The 18402-nt window shown below is 41.7% G+C and overlaps 3 protein-coding genes across 6 annotated transcripts in view; 1 reads left to right on the top strand and 2 right to left on the bottom strand.

Annotated features, from left to right (window-relative positions):
* On the bottom strand, positions 1 to 10255 carry nr1i2 (nuclear receptor subfamily 1, group I, member 2). Of its 4 annotated transcripts, none has more exons than XM_078939445.1 (9): positions 10124 to 10255; positions 9206 to 9398; positions 6462 to 6592; positions 3956 to 4125; positions 3597 to 3883; positions 3382 to 3527; positions 1919 to 2035; positions 1672 to 1777; positions 1 to 1599 (listed from the first exon to the last, which is right to left on the bottom strand). In XM_078939445.1, the coding sequence occupies exons 2-9, from the start codon at positions 9391 to 9393 to the stop codon at positions 1443 to 1445; spliced, it is 1302 nt and encodes a 433-aa protein (XP_078795571.1). In that variant the 5' UTR covers positions 9394 to 9398; positions 10124 to 10255; the 3' UTR covers positions 1 to 1442. The 4 variants fall into 4 exon arrangements, with proteins under 4 accessions (XP_078795571.1, XP_078795568.1, XP_078795569.1 ...); XM_078939442.1 differs by having other exon boundaries at positions 9206 to 9366; positions 10124 to 10254; XM_078939443.1 differs by having other exon boundaries at positions 1672 to 1820; positions 10124 to 10253.
* si:ch211-214p13.9 (cell surface glycoprotein CD200 receptor 1-B) overlaps positions 10069 to 18402 on the top strand; it is an 18492-nt gene continuing 10158 nt past the window's right edge. Inside the window, exons 1-3 of the mRNA XM_078939446.1 lie at positions 10069 to 10207; positions 10673 to 10727; positions 18226 to 18357. The gene's annotated coding sequence lies outside the window, so the exon portion shown is untranslated. The remainder of the gene's footprint in view (positions 10208 to 10672; positions 10728 to 18225; positions 18358 to 18402) is intronic.
* Positions 11927 to 18402, bottom strand: part of cfap91 (cilia and flagella associated protein 91) — a 6645-nt gene continuing 169 nt past the window's right edge. The window contains exons 2-17 of the mRNA XM_004081999.5: positions 18253 to 18335; positions 16473 to 16603; positions 16328 to 16399; positions 16194 to 16244; positions 15532 to 15695; positions 15268 to 15445; positions 14425 to 14582; positions 14196 to 14330; positions 14007 to 14137; positions 13822 to 13926; positions 13655 to 13726; positions 12913 to 13059; positions 12608 to 12829; positions 12389 to 12537; positions 12226 to 12317; positions 11927 to 12114 (exon numbers count right to left, since the gene is read on the bottom strand). Of these exons, the coding sequence (XP_004082047.1) occupies positions 11942 to 12114; positions 12226 to 12317; positions 12389 to 12537; positions 12608 to 12829; positions 12913 to 13059; positions 13655 to 13726; positions 13822 to 13926; positions 14007 to 14137; positions 14196 to 14330; positions 14425 to 14582; positions 15268 to 15445; positions 15532 to 15695; positions 16194 to 16244; positions 16328 to 16399; positions 16473 to 16603; positions 18253 to 18335 (2063 nt within the window). The 3' untranslated portion in view covers positions 11927 to 11941. The remainder of the gene's footprint in view (positions 12115 to 12225; positions 12318 to 12388; positions 12538 to 12607; positions 12830 to 12912; positions 13060 to 13654; positions 13727 to 13821; positions 13927 to 14006; positions 14138 to 14195; positions 14331 to 14424; positions 14583 to 15267; positions 15446 to 15531; positions 15696 to 16193; positions 16245 to 16327; positions 16400 to 16472; positions 16604 to 18252; positions 18336 to 18402) is intronic.

The following is an 18402-nucleotide window of genomic DNA, read 5'->3' on the forward strand; positions in this document are numbered from 1 at the left end:
TTTGGTTTCTGAGCAGATTTTAATGTCACAAAATACTGTCAGCAAAACACAAACCCATGCCTTTGGATGCAAATGTAATACATGAGTTTGCATCTGAGTCGGGTGCAAACGTGGCCTCAATCTCAGCTCTGTAAACGGTCAAATCCTCGAGGGGACGTTCGCTGCGAACGTCCTCGCAGAGCAGCTGCCATGTTCAGACCGAACAACCGCTGAAAAGTGGATGATCCTTTGGTCCTAAGATACATAATATACCCTGTATTCGTTCGGAAATTGGGGAACATTCATTCGGTTTACAGTCCTACTGCAAAAAACAAAACTATTACCTGGAATGTGACGTGTTCCGTCTGAGCTGTCATGTTTTCAGCAAGACGTTTGAGATTCTTATGAAGAAACTTTTAAAGGAAAGCAACTTTGAAAGGTTTGTCTTTTTATTTTATTTTTTTACTGATGAAGTTTTCACTAATTAGGATCACTCAAATATTTAATGTCTGCCATTTCCGCCTGCAGCAAAAATGCATCAGTATGTGTCACAGATATGAGACAAATGAACTCTTTAAGGCTAAGTCACACACAGAAATGTACATTCTTTTAACACTGCAAGGATGAAAATTGTGGTCTTTACGTGACATTTTCACACATGTATCAGGATAGAAATAATTATTTGTTCCCTTAAATTAGCATTTTGTGGGCACAAAGTACTCACACGATCGCAAGAAACCCGTGTGAATTCTCACGCATGTATCACAAAAGATATTGAAAATGTACGTAGTGGCTGTGTAACACGGTCTTTAGCTATCTATATTTGTCCACAGTGCCTCCTCCTGCTTCACAAGAACCAAGTATATCAGGGTTACTACACATTTACAATAATTATTTAAAAAACAAAATGTTTTTCATTCATTTGTGTAATTTTGTAATCATGTCTCTTCTGTCATTCCACGAGATCCACCAACATAGTCACCATTTTTAGTTTGAAAGCGGTACAAAACTAAAAGAAAGCCAAGGTACTACGATCTCAAACAGCTGAGACATCTCCATGTTTAAATAAGTATCTCTGAAATATTTTTCCGAATCTTTAAACAAGGTGAGAGGTGCCTTTTTACTTTGTTTCCCCTTTTTCTTCTTCACAATTCCCTTTACTCTCCATGGCCACAAGGGGGCAGTGTTTTCCTGGAACCAGCAGCAGAAATGCCCCTTCATCTGTTCATTTGATCCCCTCTACAATAAACGCTCTTTCTAACAGAACTGGAGGTAACAGCATGAACAACAAACACATTCAAACTTCACATTGTTTTTACCTGTAAGAACAGCAGCACATGACATATAAAAAAGAAAGAAATCCCACCTCAGATTAGGTGTTTTTTTTCTAATCCTCTGCTTTCTTTCGGATAACTGAATACATTCAAGTAAACAGCCATCAGCTCTGAGCGCTTGTGTCTGAATCAGAAGTCACTGCAGGGGTTTTTACTGACCACCTCCATGAGGAGAGGCGTGATGGTGTCGGGCTGGATGTCCTGGATCTGCAGGATCTGTTTGCTGTGCTCCTCCGACATCGATCTCAACTCCGTTAGGCAGGCTATAATTTTAGGGTAGAGCAGGCTGAAGCAGAGGGAGACCGAAAAAAAGGTTAAAAGTTTTCATGGTGGGAGGGGAATCCACGTCTTCACTCACTGTTTCCCCGGGCCGGTTCTCCTGCAGTCGATCCAGGTTTTCAGAGCCAGAGCCATCTTCTCGTGGATCTTGTCGATCACCTGGTGTTCCTGCACTCCAGGGCGGTCTGGAAGACGAAAGGACAAACGCGTCCTCCGGTGGGTGAAAGTCTAAAAATTGAGCATGCGGCTTCAAAGGATTAAACATTTACAGGGCCGGTTAATGATTGACACCCCAGACCTGGGATGAACCCAAGACTTTTGGCTACCTGGAGAAAACAGAGACAGGGCCTGTATGAGGGCGTACTCCTCCTCGCCGAGGCCCAGTTTACGCAGCGTGTGGTGAAATTTAAAAAGGGGGTCCAGCAGGAAGGGCTGGAAGCCCGCTGGAAGGCAGAGGAAAGAAGGTCAATGTTTGCAATTTGGAATATAAAAAAATAAAAATAAAAAACTGAATCTGACTTCAAATCCATTTTGGATTTTTCTGTAACCCTTGTGCTATCCTAGGCACTTTACCATTGGGAGATGGGTCATCTAGACCCTCTAGACAGTGCTCTGAACCTTCTTTCTTCAATGATTTGTGATCCTCACTGGTGTCCATGGATTACATGAAATCTTTCCACCTTCATCCACCTTTGTCATGGTAGAGAGAACACGTCAATGTAAGTGTGGGGTCATTTAAGATACCACAAGGGTTAAATGTTGATTAAAATGTTGATCATTATGTTTTGAACAAGTTCTGACTTTGCTAGTAAATATATTCTTTTAACTGCGTTTTGTCTTGCAGGGCTTTATTCTCCCTTCATGCTACTACCTGCTCTTTGTGGAAACTCTTTCTTTGTTTTGTTTATGCAGATTGAAAACTAGTTTCTTTAGTTTTATCTCCAGAAACCTTTTCTTTGAGCCGTCAGGAGATCTGCTGTGAACTGTAAACTCATCTGCTTACCTGGTTTTCTGCTGATATTTAAGATCTGCAAACCATGAGGGGGATTCTTGTTTTGTCTTTTTTTCATGATTGATTCAGTTATTACTCGTCACTTTTTCTGACAGACGTTCAAAAACATGAGAAACCTCAGAAAAGTGCAGTAGTCTTCCTGTGCTGTTTGTGAAAGTCTGGAGAAGCTCCAGCTGATCCGAAAAAGCGGCTTTTCTGGTCGGGCGGGTTTTTCCTGTCGTTACCTGTGACCTCCCAATGGTAACTCTGTTCTGAGGGAGAGCTTTTCTTAACCTTAAGTGCTGCTGTTTGTCATTTGAAAAGCGTATAATTGAAAACATTCAGACATTCTCTTTTAGAGAGAGAGCTCAAAAATGTACGACGTCATTCATTTGACATTAAAGTACTGACAGAAAACGTAAGAAATGAGTACTTCTATTTTAAGTGCTTCAAGGAGGGAAAACAGTTTCAAACTTGATAGCGACAGGCGCTGCAAAAGCCAGTGTGTGGGCGTTCCTTCACACAGAAATCGGACTTTTTTCTTCATTTTAGAGCATTTTTGTTTTGTCAGTTCACCACAAATGGCACACACTTATCTCTCACGACGAACCTTTTGGGTTTATGTCTTGGTTTTATGACCCACTTGTTTTAAGAGCAGATTCTCTGCTCAGTGTGCATGGCAGCCTCAGAGGTCCACGGCACGCTTTGCGTGTCAGATGGCAGACAGAGATAGGCTGAGGAGGCTCTGCACAGCCGGGGACTTTCCTTCTCAGGTGCTGGCGGCTGCCGGCGTCTCACCTCGGAAAGCGTCGTGTATGCAGTAGTTGATGCTGCCGCATTTCCACTGGTTGGTCGCCGTGTCGAACACGATGTTGAAGCGGATCTGCATCATTTCAAAGGCGGCGCCCTTCAGCAGCGATATCTGGTCCTCGATGATGACCGCCCTGCAGGAGACCAGCTCCGTGTGACGTTCGGTTCCAGCAGAACGCTTTTCCCGCTGACAGCATATTTACCGGAAATCCTGCAGGCTTTTGGAAAAACGGATGACGTCCTGGATCATATATGTCGAGAGGTCCACCAGATGCGGCAGAAAAGTGAAAATGAAGCCTCTTTCTTTTCTTTTGCGCTCTTCTACTGTTTCTGATGAAGCACAGAGGCTGGAGGAGGAGCTGGAGAAAGAGAGAATCGGTGCTGCGGGGTCGCTAATGGATTCTTCAGCTGCATTTTGACCCAAAAAAGGGCAGCTGGTCAGGAGGTGGGATTCGTGCTCTTGCTCCTCCAGGAGGTCTCTGTCCATGGGCTGAAACGACAAATCAAACAGTCAAGCGAGTCCTGGAAGGCGACGAGCGCTCGGCAGCAGACGCTCACGAACCCTGAAGCCAGTGAAGCGGGAGAATCCCGGGTCGAAAGTGTTGCGGTGGCCTTGGACCAGCTCCTGAACGAGCTGCTCCTGCTGGGGTGAGAGCTGCGCCGAGGCCAGATGCATCTTCTTCCTCCTGATGCGGGTTCTCCTCTGCAGAACCTCCTCCTCAGACATGACCACTGCGCAGACACCAGAACCAGTTCACCATCCAACGTGGATTCAGCAGGACGTGTGAGGGATCATTCCAGACAAATCAGAAATCAACCAACGATGCCTGAAGCGTCCAAACGGTTGCCGTCGTGAAGTGGACTATTTGATACGTTGTGCGCGTTGTCATGGTAACGACCTCGACTGCAGTGGCAAAGGAAAGCGGTATATATACGCTGATGGCCACGATGGGTTAAATAAAGCAACAGTTCAGTGAGAAAGTTCACCTCCGACTGCTTGTTTTTGTCCTGATGATGAAGCTAAAGTTTATTTTAAAGAAGCCGGCGCAGTGATACATTTAAGGTATGTGACCGGAACTTCTTTTTTTAGGCGTGCATCATCACTTTTTAATGCACACCCAGCAGCCAATCAGCATCAAGTATTCACTCAGACCACAGCATAAACCGTGGTAAAATGAATCCCTGATTGCTGTCATCCAATTCTGTCCAGATCATGATAATAGAATAAAAGTGACCCACAGATTATGGCAAATGATTTTGAGTCTAATCCATAAAATAAATAAGTGAAAAGTTCCAGAGGAGAAGAAACGAGAATTGTATCATCTTGAGGCGTTTATACTTCCTTTTTAACTAAAGTTTTTTTTGTGGATAGTTTGATTACATTGTGAGTATTATAAACATAGTACCGTCTCTCAAAACCTTTTTTTTTGTTTGTAAATGTCGTCTTGGACAAGTGAAGGTGCTGCTAAGTGTCTTTGTGTTTACTTGGTTGTTTTGGGGCATTTGGCTCAAACCTGTCGGGTAAACTGGGTGTGTGGCATCATCCGAAAGGCTTCTGCGACGTGAGTCATGTGACGCCTGTAACACAAACCGGGAGTCCAGAGAGAAACAACCAAATCAAGTTTGTTTGAGTTGGACAGTTTGGGTCCATTTGTTTATGTCCGAGTAGATAATGAGTGTATATGGATATTATAGAGCTGAGCCTTGCTGCCTGCAGCCGCTGTAATAGCTAACAGAACGTGGGAAGGACCAACAGCAGCACCTGATGCTTACTGAGTGGAAACGATGTCGGTTAACCTGATCAGAGGGTCTGCGGCGTTTTATATGACCTGCATTCAAAAACATGCTAATCGTGCGCTCCTGAATGCGAGTTTAGCCCATGGTGTTCACACTGGACAAGCATGGAAGGGCTTCTTCTTCTTCTTTTGTTTTTCCACTGTTTCCTAGCGCTTGTCCACCAACTATAGGAGAGGAGGCTTGATGTGAAATATCAAAGCGGTGCAAATCTTTTCCTTTTCCAGTCTTTTCCTTTCCCAGCTCTGTTCCGATACATGACAGACTTGGTGTCCTAGAATTCCACACAGATTTGTGATCAACTTGGTGTTGTAGAATTCTTGCTGGGCACAAAACGCAATTATTAATAGTTTCCTCCATGATCAAAATTTCAACGGTTGGTACTCAAAAAGGACGCCAACCATACGTCCCTGATTGGTCAAAGTTCCACCTGATTAACTTTTAGCATTTTGTATGTAAACAGCCTGTAAACAGTAAGTTTATGAAGCGATGTATGAAGCCCAAAACGCTCGCATACGTGCGCTTACACAGAGTTTTCATTGGAAGTGGTAGCTTGAACTCCTGTTTCTGGGAGCCATGTGAGCATTACTTCAGGCGCGCGTGTTTCGGGTTTCTCTAGAGTCTTTAAAATCTCAAATGACAGCAATAAACACAACATTTAGGATTTAAAAACTGGGACTAAAATAACTCTATAACAACAACCGGTTACCGTTCAAAGAACAACTACACATCTATACAAAGAAGACTAGCTTTATGGTCTTTAGGTAGCTGTGGTTTAGGAGTAAAAACTGTTTTTCTAGCTATTGTTGTGTCAAACACAACTATGACACCGAGCCTCTAGTTGCCACGTTTGGGGTTAGATGGGTCAGCTGCTCTCCAACCGCGTTTGGAAAAAGCCTTTAGATGAGCAGAGCGTTCGCCGTTATGGATAAATGCTCTGTAATCGGGTCAGAGAAATATACAAACAAGTTCATGAATTTGTAGAAATAGTCTTAATTCTGTTTTCTGAAAAATGCTAGAAGTTCAAATCATTACACTTTCACCTCCGTGCTTTACAATGGGAATGCCTTTTTTTTTTTTTTTCTCAGTTGTATCAGTATCAGTTGTATCTTTACATTTTTCGCACTTTTTCTTCTGTCAAGCGTCCGTCACAGACCTCCGGGACATTTTATGTTCTCTTTTGTAAAACAACCGTCACTTAGAAGAGGACACCGGGTTCTGCACAAACTGTACAGTAAAGAAGCATCACCTGCTGGTTCAGATCCTGTACTCACTTTCACTGCGCATGCCGATGGCCTGGCATTTCTGGAAGCGGCAGGCTTGACAGGACCGGCGGTTGCTTTTCGTTATGGTGCAGTTATTCAGGAAGGGACACTGGAGCTCAGATGACCTCTTTATAGCACGTCTGCATTCAGAAAAGAAGTGGTATTTTAGAAAACAAAGGTTTAAGAAAGATCTATATGAGAATACGGGAGTCAAATAGAAATGTCAAATGAAAATGTTTTGCTTTGATCAAATTTCTAAGCAGACTTATAAGCTGCATTGGTCAGGGAAATATTAAATAAAGTTGGATGTTTTTCTGCAAAAAAAATTGTAACTTTTGTTCATGTACAGCCTAAAATGTTATTATTCATGGATCTGAATGTCACAGTTTAAATGTAAATTTCCTGCAGATTATAAATCTTTTTGCATAAGGAGTAAAATAGCATTTCGGCAGAAAATCTCAAGGATTCTGCTCACTTTGATGCTTATCTTAGATTGATAACTTTCTCAATGAGACTCTTTTTTTTTTGCATGACAGATGATAATTTCTTGAATCAATGGTCTTTTAACTGTCTTAGCATTCCCCTAATTTCTAATTTTGTGATGCAGTTTATACAAGCTTGTAAATGTTTTTTAGAAAAACAAAAACTAACATCCATTCATTGATATTTTATAGTTGATCCAAGAAGCAGAGATCACCTGATCTTCAGCTCCAGGTTCTCCATGATCGTCTGGTCTGAGGAATCTTCCTAGTGCCTGTTTAAATCACCTGAATCCAGCTGTTTGTGTGTGTGTGTGTGTGTGTGTGTGTGTGTGTGTGTGTGTGTGTGTGTGTGTGTGTGTGTGTGTGTGTGTGTGTGTGTGTGTGTGTGTGTGTGGTTGGGGGGTCCATGAGTTCAGGATGACTTAGCATATTGGCTCAGTTTAACCCCCCCTTCCTTAATCCTTATCCAGCCACACTCAGGCTAAAAGGATAATTGAATCTGTTTGTATTCATGATGTCTTTGCTCGAGTCACTATCAAGACTTGTGACTCTGTCCAACCTGTCTTCAATCAGTCTTCAGTGAACTCCCTGAAAAGACACATGAACCTGTTCACCTGGCAGCGCCCCCCCCTCAGGCTCCTAACGGACACTGTGACTCTTCTAAGGCTTCCTTAGATCAGAGTTGACTTTAGATCAGGAGACCTTTAACACTTAAAGAAACATTTGGGTCCATGTCTCACTGACCACAACCCACTGGAAGCCACCGAGTCTTACGACACCCTTTAGAAAAAAGACCACACTGCTTTGTATTTATCTATTGTGATCAATATAGATGAACTACTGGTTTTTTTTATGAATGAGAAAAAAATACTATTTGTTTTTGGAAAAAATTCATAGTTTTTTACAGAACTTTTCATGATTTTGTTTAAAAACCAAAAAAAACCCTGACCTTCATCCAGCAAATGCAGTAGAAGGTAATATAATGTCAGAATCTTATTAAAATAGAAAAACTACTTGACACTGTTTCTTTTATCCTTTTTAGCGCACCTCAACTACACATTTGTAAAGCTAACTAATTTAAAATCCTTGAATTGTTTTCAAAAACAGACAGTCCACCTCATAATCTGCACACGGCCCTCAAAAAGCCGTCAAACTGTTTCAGTACAGCTTTAGTAAAATACAAAGCGGCAACGCTTGTTGGATTGTCGGAGCATTCTGGGTACTGTAGTCTGGAGCCTCGTGGGGGGATTTGTACACTGCTTTAACGGTTTAAGAATGTAGTTTGACTTCTCTGGTGGTTTGTTTTGTTTCAGGCCTTTGTAGTCAGAAATGTTACGGACTGAAAGTGGTGCAGAAGCCGCAGAGCAGGTCTGTATTGCAACCTGCACACCCTTCCTTTACGGCAGGAAAGAGCCCAACACAGAAAACCAAAGAAGACGGACAAAACTCAGGCTTTCCCGTCACAAACAACCTGAATTTCTGCTGCTTTAAGGTGAAATTATCCTTTTTTTTTAAACTTGGATTTACCCCAACTATTAATATCTCTTTTTATAAGAGTTGTCCCATCACAGCTGCATCATTTCTTCATCTGACCTGGTGGAAACTGTTTTAGGAGCCTGGTGTTCAGTGCATTCAGATTATCGGATATTAAATGAAGAAAATGTGTTGATGGAGGACATATTTTAAGAAAATTAAGTTTTAAATGGCATTTGTGGTTATTTTTATATTCCGATGGTTATGAATGGGGAGCAGAAGAACAAATGCTGTTGGAAAAGCTTGCAGCATTGACGTAGGAGGAGCTACAATCAGCAGGCCACAAGCTCCCTGCTCCACTCCATTCTGATGCATCCACTTTAAGACTAATAGATCCGTGTACGTCTTCGTTTTCCTCGTCTGAGCTGGAATCTGGATCAAAACTGCACAGCTGGATAACTTCTAATGTTGCTGTAGATTTTTGCTGCACTGGAACAGTTTGGCCAACAACCCAAACCAGCCTGATTCCAGTTTACAGGGACTCCACAGGCTGCTGCAGCATCACTGCAGGAAACGCCGAAGGGCGTCCTTCAGCTGCCGGTTCAAAGTTCACAAACCTGGTGGTTTCTGGTCCTTTGTTCCGCATACAGAAACTGAAACTGCAGGTCAGCTATGGTAGGTTATGTTTTAAAAGCAGACTTCCCATGGAGAAGGAACAGTTCTCCACTTTGATTCGTCAGCTCTAAAGCTCCACCTGAATGTTCACAGGGCGGTGTGGGCGTCTGTCCAGCGGCTTACCTGAAGAAGCCCTTGCAGCCTTCACACGTCAGCGCGTTGAAGTGGTAGCCCTTGGCCAGATCTCCACACACCCCGCAGGCTTTGGGCTCCTCGTCCTCCGTAACCTTCCCGTCGTCGTCCATGTCCACCGCGTTCTGCATGTTCAGCTCCTCAAAGTCGGTCTGCATCGACGCATCTTTCTTAGTCATCCTCGCTTTAAGATCAACACAAGAACTTAAAGCATCCATGTCGGGTCTTTTCAACAACAAAACTAAATATGAACTGTTACTTAAATATTTTTTTATAAAAATCAGAAATCCTCCAAATTGTATTCAATTTGAAATACCTTCACTTTCTTTTAATTGAACATTTTTGTTTAAAAAATGAGCTTCTGTGGAAAAGGGTTAGAAAATGAGCGGCAATTTTCCAACATTTTCCTCCCCATGCAATTTAATGGAGAAAAATGACAGAAGGAAAAAGACTCAAGGCTAATAAATCTCCTGTCTTCCCCTCCATCTATTCCTGATCAGCAGCTTGAGGTGATTCACAGGAACATTTAGAAAGTGCAGCACAGCAGTGCAGAGCAATTATGCTCTCTTAGACCAAAATAGCCACTCTTTATGCTCCAAACGACATCAATTGGATACCCCCCCCCCCCCATGATTGATTTTTTAATATATTAAAGCTCATCATTTGTGGCTTTAATTGGTTTATTTTTCATAGATGTAAAGTATTTCAGCTCAGGTGTGGATCAGCTCCTCATATCTATCTTTCATTGCAGCAGAAACACATTTCTGGTGTTTTTGAATCGACATGTTGGGTTTCAGTGAGTTCCTCTGTCTGTCAGGTAGAGACTCTGTTTCCACACGTCTCCGTTTGACTGATTGAAACCCCAGGTTAGATAATCCAGCAGCTGCTCATCAGGGGTCATGAACTCACCTGGTGACTCCAGATGTTTGGCAGGTTCGGTCCGGAAGCCCCTCCTCGCGGATCCCACCAGAGTTTGGACTCTGAAGAGAACAGGTGAGACGCGGCGTCGTTTTCTTGTTGGACTCGTTGACTCTGCAGAAAGGGGCTGGCATGTGTCTGCGGCTGCTACAAGTATTTCATGCTGACGGCGGAATTCAGCCACGCCCACTATGATCACATTATCTGACTTCAACAATCTGGCTGTTTGTGTAAAGTTTTTTCCCCCCAACAATATATAAACCTATTTCATTTCTTTGTTGTTTTATGTTAAGGCTGTTTTTTTCTGTAACAAATAAAAAGTACACAAACTCTCATCTCAACATTACAAAATAGGCTGTTGTTGGGTTTGTTTTGACGTTACTGCCCTCTAGTGGTCACATTTGAAACTGCACTAAAGTGGATTCTTCTGTTTTAAGAATTTATGTCGTGAAAAATGGGTTTGTGAGTTTAATAAAACATACATGACTGTTTATTTGGGCCAAAAAAAAGAAAAGAAAAAAAGCATATTTTTTGTTACAGAGAGAAAAACATTGCAGACCTAGCTACACTTCCAGCAATCTCAGATTTTGATGAGGTAAGTTTACGCTTATTAACTTATAGTTATACTATTATTACTATTATTATTATTATTAATCAGTCAGTTTGCTGTTGCTGTCACATTGAAGTTAATGCTAACCTCAGACCCATACGGTGTTACACACCCACATGTTATTGTGGCATTTTTCTGATGATGGACGACACATATTGAGAAAATTCTTTTTTTCAAATCGTTGTGAATCAGGAGCAGACGAATGAAGAAGATCGCCTTTGTGACTTTGAAAATACGCTCCCTGCTCTGCTCCATTCTGATGCATCCAGACAAATGCATCCATGTCCGACTGCACTGGCATCTGGATCAAAACTGTACAACATTGCTTGCCACTTTAGTTGCATCAGTAATGTTTGGGAGTGTGAGGGGCTGTAAGCTACAAGGCGAGCCCATGAACAGAAAATGATAGGAAAGGGGGCGGGGTTACTCCACACCAACAATTAGGAGGTGAACTTCTCCTGCCGCTCTGCAGAAGCTATGTCCCAGAAAATGACACAGGTTGTTGTTTTTGACTAAAAAACTCATCATAATTAAAAAGAAAAACAAAAAAAGCATGAGGAACGCTTTAAAACAAGATCAAGCACTAATCGTTTCTCCACATCAAAATGGTTTTGTTCAGTTCCAGACATCTATAAAGGTTATTCAAAAAGGAAAACCATAAAACAGTTGCCAAATGTATCCCAATAGACCGTCTGTCGGGTTTTACAATAATCAAGGTTCAACGTTCGACTAAAATCCACACCAGAAGGGTCAAAGTGGAGGTTTTGTCTATAAACCTGAGGAAGGTTAAAGTGTTTATATGTGAAATGACCCAAAACCCACAATTTAAACCAAATATCAGAAAGACTTTTAAACAGTTTTAGTCCAAAATGATTTTTTCCCCCACTTTTGATGATTGAAAAGCTTCTGGATGAGACTGAAAAATGTGTAGCTAAAGAAATCCGTCTGTAATCCCAGCCACAGTTTGACTTGTTGACTTTGGTTGCTATGGTGACTAGTCACAGTGTGTTTACTTGGGGTCAGGGGAGGGAAAAGAGCTTGTTGTTGACCGCTTTCACACGTTCTCATCATTTTGTGTCAGTTTACTGTTATTATGGGATGGAGAACATGTTGGGCTGTGTGCTGAGCCCAACATGTTTTCCATCCCATAATAAACAGCTGTAGTCCTTCATGGAAGAATGAACCCAATTCGGCATATTTTATTCTTGGTGTCCCGCTGTTTCGGGTCTGCTCTGGTCCTCCTCGCCTTCGGTAGATGAAGTTGCCCCGGGGGAGGTGGAGCGTGGGGCAGTTGAGAGGGCGCCACCAGGTGCTATGATCTCCTGAATGACGCTCTGAGCCGCCTGCAGATGTTTACGCTGCTTGCGCCGCACTGTCGGAGAAGTAAAAGCCCATTTTATCCAAGGATTTTCAGCCTCGTGCGAAGCTGTTCAGTGATTCCTGCCATCGATTTGAGACAAAAAAAAAGATTCAAAAAACAAACCGTTTTGCCAGAAAATGCTCTTTTCCACCCCTGGGATGAGGTGGCTGTGCAGCAGCTCCGACACGATCTCCTCTGACTGACGTTCGTCCAGACTGCACAGACGCACACGTCAGCTTTGGGTTGACATTTCTCCATCAAAGTGGACGTGCGGCGTGCGCGCTACCTTTTCTCCATGGCGTAGGCGATTTCATTTAGCTCCTTCAACTTCTCGTGGATCTCCTCCCTGGCTTTCTCATGGGACATCTTGTCCAGAGTCTCCAAAATAATGCCCTCCAAGTACATGTCCACACTCTGCTGGTGCACCTGTACGACCTTTTAAACAGGAATGATTAGTTTGGTGCTGTTTTACTGAATGGTAGTTGCTCCTAAACTGAATAAGTACTTGTCTGAAGATCTCGTCCTCTTCTCTGCGTCTGCGCTCCTCCTCCTGCCTCCTCCCGCTTTCCTCGGCCTCCCTTCGGCGGCGCTCCCTGTCCGCCAGCAGGGCGAAAGCATGGAGCCTGCGCTCCTCCTGGAGACGGACCATCTCTTTGGACAAAGTGTCGAACAGGAGTTCTTGCTCCGCGCCGACGACCCCCCTGTGAATGGCCTCCTCTTCAGAAGCCTAAGAGGAGAAGAGAAGAGAAGCATCGGATGGAGATCTTTGGAGTCTGCAGAAAAGGGAGAACCTGTCCGTGTGGCTGAGACCTTCTGTCTCTGTCGGTCTCTCTGGTCTTTCTGTCTCATTACGAGCTCCTTGTCCGCTTTGAGCAGCTCCTGCTCCTCACTGTGGATGGAGTGGACAGTCCGTAACTCTCGCATGAAATCCCGGCTGTCCTCCACGCCCTCACACATCTGCACAAGGAAACGATCCTGTTTATAGACGTCTAGGGGTTTAACGATTAAGACGATCCAACCAGACTGATCCTTCTGAGGTGTTCATCAAATCCGCCAATACCATTATGAAATCCTTTCAAAATGAAATAAATTGATTATATTGATACTGGAAAGCACCATTTGGATTAAAACATGTTAGATTTATTTTACTATAAGGTAAAATGACCAAGCAGACAACAAACATGTGATGCAGTAAAAACGGATCATTCCAGTTTAATGTGTAAATGTGTATTTGATGTGGAAAAACAACAGTGTGGCTGAACTTTAGGAAACCAAAATGTGAACGGATTTGACATTGATTCTTGATTGTTTATTATTTAATTATCACTTGATTATCTTGATAGAAATAAAAGGAATCTGGAAAACTTGACCTGAACTTTTCAGGTATTTATCTCTGAGTCACACTGGTTGAATTGATTTTAGTTTAGTGAATCGGATCGTTCCAAATGAACCAATATTGACTATGAATCATGTCATCAACCACAAATTATGATCTGAATGGAATGGTGACAGACTTTAGAATAGACAAAAGCAGCAGTGATGGCACACAGACCTCATGCTGCATTCGCCGTCCTCTCAGGAGCTTCTGCAAGACGATTACAGCGAGTTCTGTCTGCTCCTCTGACTGAACACAAGAACAGAAACCGGTCAAGGAGTCTGAGCAAAAAACACCCGCCACTGATGACGGAAAAGACCCTGAAATCGGGGAAAAGAGCCCACTTGTGGGGGAGATTTCTCCCTGGCAGAGACGGGAGTGAGCTTCTTTTTTTTCACAAGAAAACGCAGAGGTCTTTTTTTCTCGGGGGTCTTCTCCTCTATCTGAGCCTGTGGAGTCACACGGGTTCACATGAATGGATAAAATCCTTTAGAATTATACCGACTTATGATATAATCGTTCACTTTACCTTGTATTCCAGAAGTAAATCCACAGCTTTACCCACACGAATCTGGTTCGGATTATTAGCAACTTTGGGTTTGTGTATTTTAATCCCTGGTTTAGGAACCGACTGATGGAGTTCTGCCTGAATTTGCTCACCTGTGTAGAAAAACAGCCTTAACATAAAGATTATTGACAAACTCACTTATATTCATACCTTTATTGGTAAGGGAGTTTTGGCTTCCAGACTTGTTGGTTCTGCTGTCGGTCAGAACGTATCTCTGGAATTCAGTGACGATGTCCAATCGCTTCCCTTCCGCCGTCTTCCTCTTAGCCTCCAGCTTCCTCAGAGCTTTGGGATGAAATCCAACACATTATTATCAAAGTGTTGACATAAAGACTTTTAAAAAAAGTATTACAAAAATCTGCATCAAGTGATATCGTACACCTCAGGTAGTCGTTGTGGATTTTTTGCAGCCTGGTCTCCTTCTCCTCTTCATACTCTGCATACATCTGGTTGATCCTCTGAAAAGTGGAGTTCTCCTGAGCTTCATGTCTCCGCCTCAGCTGGTCTTTCAGCAAAGCCAGTCGAGCTTCCTGCAGCCTGAATCCCAAAAAGTCAAGCAAGAAAATCCTCTGAGGGCGCATGTGTTTACCATTTTTGGCCACATGAGGGCAGCACCAAAAAGACAGTTTCAAAAAATGACACCTATTGGAAAATTAAGGTTTAAGATTCCTTTCATCAGTTTCATTAAACCACAGAACACTAAAAGACATTGATACATTTTCCATGACCAGGGTTTTTTATTTTAACACGTTATAATAGTGCTTAATTTAGGAAAATAAGATAGAAACCAGTTTATACAAGTGAAACGCACTGACTGTAGTTTTCAGAATGTTTGAGACAAAAATATAATCATTCTCCTAATCAGAAAAGATTAAAAAAAAAACTACCTTAGACATTGAAGTTGTTTGAATTGGAAAAATGAACAAAAGCAAAATTTAAAATTTAAAACACCAAAGTGGGGAGTAAGAAATTGTAGCTAAAAATATCAACCCAAAACCTCCTAATTAGGTTTTTTTCTGTCTTAATTTTTGTTTTTTTCTTAATTTAAAGTCTAAATTCAGTTTAATTTATTAAGAAAATTCAAGGGGAAATAATGAAAAATAGAAAATCCTACATAAGCTCAGGAAAAAAGAAAAAAAATCGAATCAAATCAATGTTATATATATGTATTTATCCAGTATGATATAAACATTTATATTTTCAAATCCTGTTGAGAAATTACTTTTGAATTTTGACGTCTCTCAAAGCCCACTCCTTGGCCAGGATTTCCTCCAGCATGCGCCTCCTCTTCTTCAGCTGGCTCTTGTCATCCAGGGGGGGAAGGCGGGCCTCCCAAGCCCGTTTTTCTCGCCCCCATTCTATCATTTCCACCTCGTCCAGGCCTGCTGGCAAACCACGACCTGAGAACAACGTCAAACAAAGACTGTTAGGGGATTATTCAGCACTACAGCCATTTCTCTGATTGTCTTTGTCTTTTGTCTCCTACCCCAGCTAAGGGCGGCCAGCTGCAGGAGCTCTGAAGCTGTCGCCCCGCGTCTGATGACGTATCCTGGACTGTAAGGGTCCGTCTGTGTTTCACTCTCTCTGTAGTCAGTCTGGACCCCGACAGTAAAGTGGGTGGGCTGCTGACCAGGGATCTCCAAATCCTCCCTGTAGACACGATCAAGCCAAAATCACCTAGTACAGTGTTTTTCAAAGCACACTGGTTTGCCATGTGAGATGGTCAGGTCTGCCGTTTGGAAATATACCTCATTCACTGATCTAAAAACATTTACAATCTCCAGGATTTCAGCTCTGTGTTCATCCAAACAGGTCCTGATAAAACACTGAGTAGTTAGGAATATAAAAGATCGTAAAATACGTTTTTTTGTGTTTATTTGATTCTATTAAAGACATTTTGATAAGAATGACGGTACCGCGATTTAGCTGCAGCTTCATCTCTGTTTTTGGAAAAGTCCCGCCCCTTCAACTGTCTCCACCAATCATTCTTGGAGGCTTAATCACAACTCATCAGTTTCCCTTTTTTTTTTTTGGATGCTGGTGTACCGCAGGATTTTTGTCGAGGTTAAAGTGTGCCGTGGCTCAAAAAAGGTTTAAAAACCCTGATCTGCTATACCAGCTCTAACACTAATAAACTTTAAAACTTACTGTGCAAACACCACATGTGGAAGAAGCTGGTGTGAGGAAGGATTCAGAGGACTAGAGACACAAAAGAGAAGATAGAAAGATTTATAAACCCTTATGATCAGCGTGGGAGTGGCTGCTGCAGAGGCAAATCCAACCGTTTGAAATATTTCCAGTAATCTGCTCCGGTTACTCTGCACTCCTTTATCTGCCACGTCTGCTGGTTTTTCCTAAAAGTGACAATGGACGGTCAGAATCCGCCGAACACTTCAGTCCGGCTGGGTTTCATCCTCACTGTGTTACCCGGTCTGTGGCTGCTGTGTCCATCTGAGCTGGTCTGGATCTGTGAAGGCCGGTCCTGGATCTGCAGGGTCCACTTTCACAGTGTAGTTTGGATGTTCACTAAACATAGAGGCAAAGTCCAACACTTTTCTCTGAACAAAGCAAAAGACAAAAACAAGGTTAGGATTCCCACAATGCTGCAGAATACTTTGCTCTTTTTCTAGTTCCCTTTTCCTTTAGGGAGGGGCGATACATCAGAGCCAGTATCGGTATCGGACGATATTTGCATAAATTGAGTTTATCGGTATCTACAGATAATAAACAATCTACAGATATTCTTCTAATGTTTTCAGAATCACTTTATGTTTTAAATATATACTAGTTCCTAATAGATTGGGAAGCTTATGTTTACATTCATAGCCAGTAATTAACAGTTTTCAGGTAAATGTTATTTTTGATAGGGATACATGTTGTTCCTAATAGATCCCTGGCAATGGGGAGCTTATGGTTTAAAGTTATGTCCAATAGTCAATAAATGGTCTGAATTCTTACAGATAAATTTATGTGACAGTTTTAATTTGATGCTTGTTCCTATCAGATCCTTTTCTGTAAGTTAAAATGGTCAAGTACAATATGATTGTCCAGTAAAAAGAACAGTTGAGCATTTCTGATGAAGAAACAAAAAGGAAATCTAAACTTTTTATTTCAGTAGACGCTTAAGTATATCGGCAAATATCGGCCACAGTTGCAGGGAAAATATCGGTTATCGGTAATGGCCAGAAAAAATTATATCGGTCCATCCCCTACTTTTACCACCAAAAACCTGACTAAAATATTAATTCACATCATTTTTTTGGAATTGGTTTATTTCAAGCAATCAAACAAAAAAAATAAAGATAACAAACAAAAGAAATGTATCTCTGTAGTTATATCAAACTCAGACAGTACCTGACTCCTCGTTGAATCCATTAAATATCGACTTCGTCAAATAGTTTGATTCATTGCTTAAAGAGAGCAGAAGGAAGCAACTTTACATAATCCCACCGCTTTTGTGTTACTTACCCTTAACTTTTATTTTTAAAATACAATCTAGTTCTTCACTTCAGTTAATTTATTTAAATTTGATAAATCTAAGGATAATTTAGTAAATCCATAAACAGCCAATTAATACTATCAAATGGTTAAAATATTAAAGTGTTAAAGAAAATGAATCCATCTTCCTGACAGTCATCAAATACATCAAATAATCAGTAATGACAAATGTTTTCTTAATGAGACCTTTATCCTATTATTTTATTCTAAGCCTATTTGATTTGAAAACTATATGATTCTTCTTTTATCCTATTTTATTCTATGGTTCTTTTCTTGCTATCGTATTTTCTTTACTTGACTTTAGTTGGTTTTCATTTCCCCTTAACTACCAGAAATGCAAATCTGTCGTCTGAAGAAGACATTTGTAAACCTGAATATCTCCCACCTACTGCATAATTACTAAATTCACTCCTTTTGGTGTCTGTCTGTCTACAAAGGACGTGTGGGGCTGTTCAATGATACCAAATCTGAAGGCGTGGGATTCTGGGAATTGTAGTTTATATGATTTTACAAATTTTAACTGGAAAACTGGGATAAGATGGCTTAGTGATATAAATGTATTTAAATACAACTTTTTTTTAAATGTAATTTCTACTTAAAAACGTTTGTTTTTCTATTAATCATCGACTCTAATATCGTGTTTGCTTGGTAAAATAAAGTTTTATTCATGTTTCCGTTCCAGTCTTTTCCAGACAGAAGCAGCACTCACAAATGTGTGGTTCTGGAACGGGACGGTCCTGCATCTGGTTCTGGCGCGGTCCACCTCAGACGGTACGGTGTAGTAGACCGGACCTGCGGTGATGACAACCCTCCGGTAAGTCCACCGTGTTCGGTTCTCTCTGTCGTCAGGGGAATTGGA

The sequence above is a fragment of the Oryzias latipes genome, chromosome 21, assembly GCF_053564925.1.
Source record: "Oryzias latipes strain Hd-rR chromosome 21, Olatipes_Hd-rR_3.1".
NCBI lineage: Eukaryota > Metazoa > Chordata > Actinopteri > Beloniformes > Adrianichthyidae > Oryzias > Oryzias latipes.

Coding starts and splice junctions, on each gene's coding strand:
- nr1i2 (XM_078939445.1), bottom strand. CDS start 9,393: ATGACTAAGAAAGATGCGTCGATGCAGACCGACTTTGAGGAGCTGAAC. Junction 6,593..9,205: donor GGCTGCAAGGGCTTCTTCAG/GTAAGCCGCTGG, acceptor TTCTGAATGCAG/ACGTGCTATAAAGAGGTCAT. Junction 3,884..3,955: donor CCCGCTTCACTGGCTTCAGG/GTTCGTGAGCGT, acceptor TTGTCGTTTCAG/CCCATGGACAGAGACCTCCT.